Source organism: Zerene cesonia, chromosome 6, assembly GCF_012273895.1.
Source record: "Zerene cesonia ecotype Mississippi chromosome 6, Zerene_cesonia_1.1, whole genome shotgun sequence".
NCBI classification, from domain to species: domain Eukaryota; kingdom Metazoa; phylum Arthropoda; class Insecta; order Lepidoptera; family Pieridae; genus Zerene; species Zerene cesonia.
In genome coordinates this window covers 2,468,096-2,470,378 of record NC_052107.1, presented here as the reverse complement: position 1 = coordinate 2,470,378, position 2,283 = coordinate 2,468,096, and the positions used below count along the sequence as shown (strand labels likewise).

The 2,283-nt window shown below is 28.7% G+C and overlaps 1 protein-coding gene across 1 annotated transcript in view; it reads right to left on the bottom strand.

Annotated features, from left to right (window-relative positions):
* Positions 1-451: 451 nt before the first annotated feature.
* The window catches only part of LOC119840465 (xaa-Pro aminopeptidase 1-like), a 6,703-nt gene continuing 4,871 nt past the window's right edge, over positions 452-2,283 (bottom strand). The window contains exons 8-10 of the mRNA XM_038367094.1: positions 1,816-1,887; positions 1,447-1,601; positions 452-682 (exon numbers count right to left, since the gene is read on the bottom strand). Coding sequence (XP_038223022.1) covers positions 461-682; positions 1,447-1,601; positions 1,816-1,887 — 449 coding nt within the window. The 3' untranslated portion in view covers positions 452-460. The remainder of the gene's footprint in view (positions 683-1,446; positions 1,602-1,815; positions 1,888-2,283) is intronic.

Here is a 2,283-nt window from a genome sequence, read left to right as displayed (position 1 = left end):
AAGCCATTTAAATGTGTATAGAGTTTTACTAATACATTTAAAAGTAGTAGAAAGTTTGAATAATTATTATACTTATAAAAACTTAGGTATATGCAAGAAGATAAGCAAAATTTAAGGTTTAATACCAATGCGTCATACTAAGTTTCATTCAATTCATTAATTTATACTTAAGTAATACCAATTAATACTTCTCAGTCATATTTAACATACATTACAGCAAAAAAAATTGAAATATATGTCACTTATAATTATAAGATTGTATTGATATAATGAAAGAGTAGTTGTTATTAATTTGATTGAAAAAGAAAAAAAAGATATATTCTATGAATTTTAATAAGGAAGTACATATCAAATATACATAATACACACAACCCAAGTAGTAAAATTATAAAAAAATAGTTAGAAATAAAAAACATAATAAATAAATAGCTATCTTGATTATAATAATAAATACAGATGTTTATTGAATAACAGCAACATATAAATACACGAAATATAACATGAAGATTGCAGTAAAATGTTTTTTGGCGGAACTAGTGGCAGCTTTTTTGGTTTTCGAAGGCAATTCGATCTCTATAGTTTTGTTCATGACCCAGTAGTAGACATCTGTGAGGCCTTGAGCTGTTAATTCTGGTCCGATGGTGGCTCGAATTCTTTTGTTGTAGGCATTTAGCCAGTTTATCTGGAAGTATCCGATAAAAATGGCGTTGTAACAATTATAATGGCTGGTTCAAATTTAATGACATGTTCAATTTAGCATTAAATGACACAAAAACCAGGAAAATATGCTTAAAAGGGTTAAAATCTAGTAAATAATTACTATATTAGCTATTAGTAAGTTGTGAAACCGAGCCTTCTATGTCTCAATGAAGATGGGTCTACAGAAACCTGAAAGAATCTAATATTTCCAGGTAAACGTCTACCCAATCTGAGATTTGGGTTGATTATTTTATTATTATCTAACGGTCGGAAAGTCGATGTCATTGAAAAATTGCATAATCACACACCCAGAACGTTAAAAAAGTATGGATTTAATTTTTTCGCAGGTTGCTATTGAGATATAAGTATAAATCCAAATTGATTAAAACAATTCGAATTAGTGGAAAACTCCATTATCCCGGCTAGTGACTTGTATTTTTTAAACAAATTGCAGTTGTAGGTAAAAAATTGTTAATTGCCATATAAAGTAAACTAAACTATCCACTGACCACCGAAATAGTTATGTAATTAATTTGTCTTAACATTAATTTAGTTACGACATTACTTTTGAGGCATACAATTAGCACAGATAATATAATACTTTACTAATTAGGTAGAGGCAACCTTGTTTTAAACGTTTAAACATATTGTAAATAAATAAAAATTTTATGTTTAAAAGACGTGCATAACACATAATTTTTTTCAGTAAACTAATTAATTTTCGTCAATCAAATATTAAGTACATACCTCGTAATCAGTGAGTAGATTTCGGTCGATAAGCTTAGGTTCATATGGAATAAGAGTAGCCTCTCTGAAGCCTAGGAACCCTGCTGGCCGGGATATGACCTCAAGCACGTTGCTTAGCTTCACACCAAATTTTCCAAACTCGTGCCATGCGGGCTCTGTATAAGAAGTTAGTTTATTTTATTTGTGATTTATAAGCAGCAACTTATATAGGAACATTTTCCATTTACACAATAGTAATTAAATTTGATTTTTTATCAATAGAATTAATTGAAGATAATTTGGTGATTTTAAGCGTAAGTGATCTGTAAGAACTTAAAATTATTAGTAAAAAAACTCTTAAATATAAATTATAATAAATAATATAAGTACCACTTGTAATAAAATATCCTTCTCGGAACGGGTGTAAATTAGTATCTTGGCGGTAATCGATGACTACTGGATCTGTAAAAAATATTAAGTATAAAATATGAATTAGTGATGAAATTACATTAAACTGTATACAAAACATAATGCTTCTATGATAGAATCAAATAAATTGCTCTTATACGAGTACGTAAAAAAAAATTAATTATTTTATCCTGGTAATCATAATACGGATTATAAGATAAACTCATTAGAAATTATTGTATTGTCACTGATCCTTGCCAGGTTTACCAAGTTTAAAGCCATCTGTCCGTGTAAAATTTGTCAAAATCTAGTCTAACGAAGTCGGTTATATACAAACATACAGGTGAAGCTAATATAAACGAGTTTCAATTGTATATATATCTAATATATAAAATTCTCGTGTCACAGTTTTCGTTGCCATACTCCTCCGAAACGGCTTGACCGATTTTG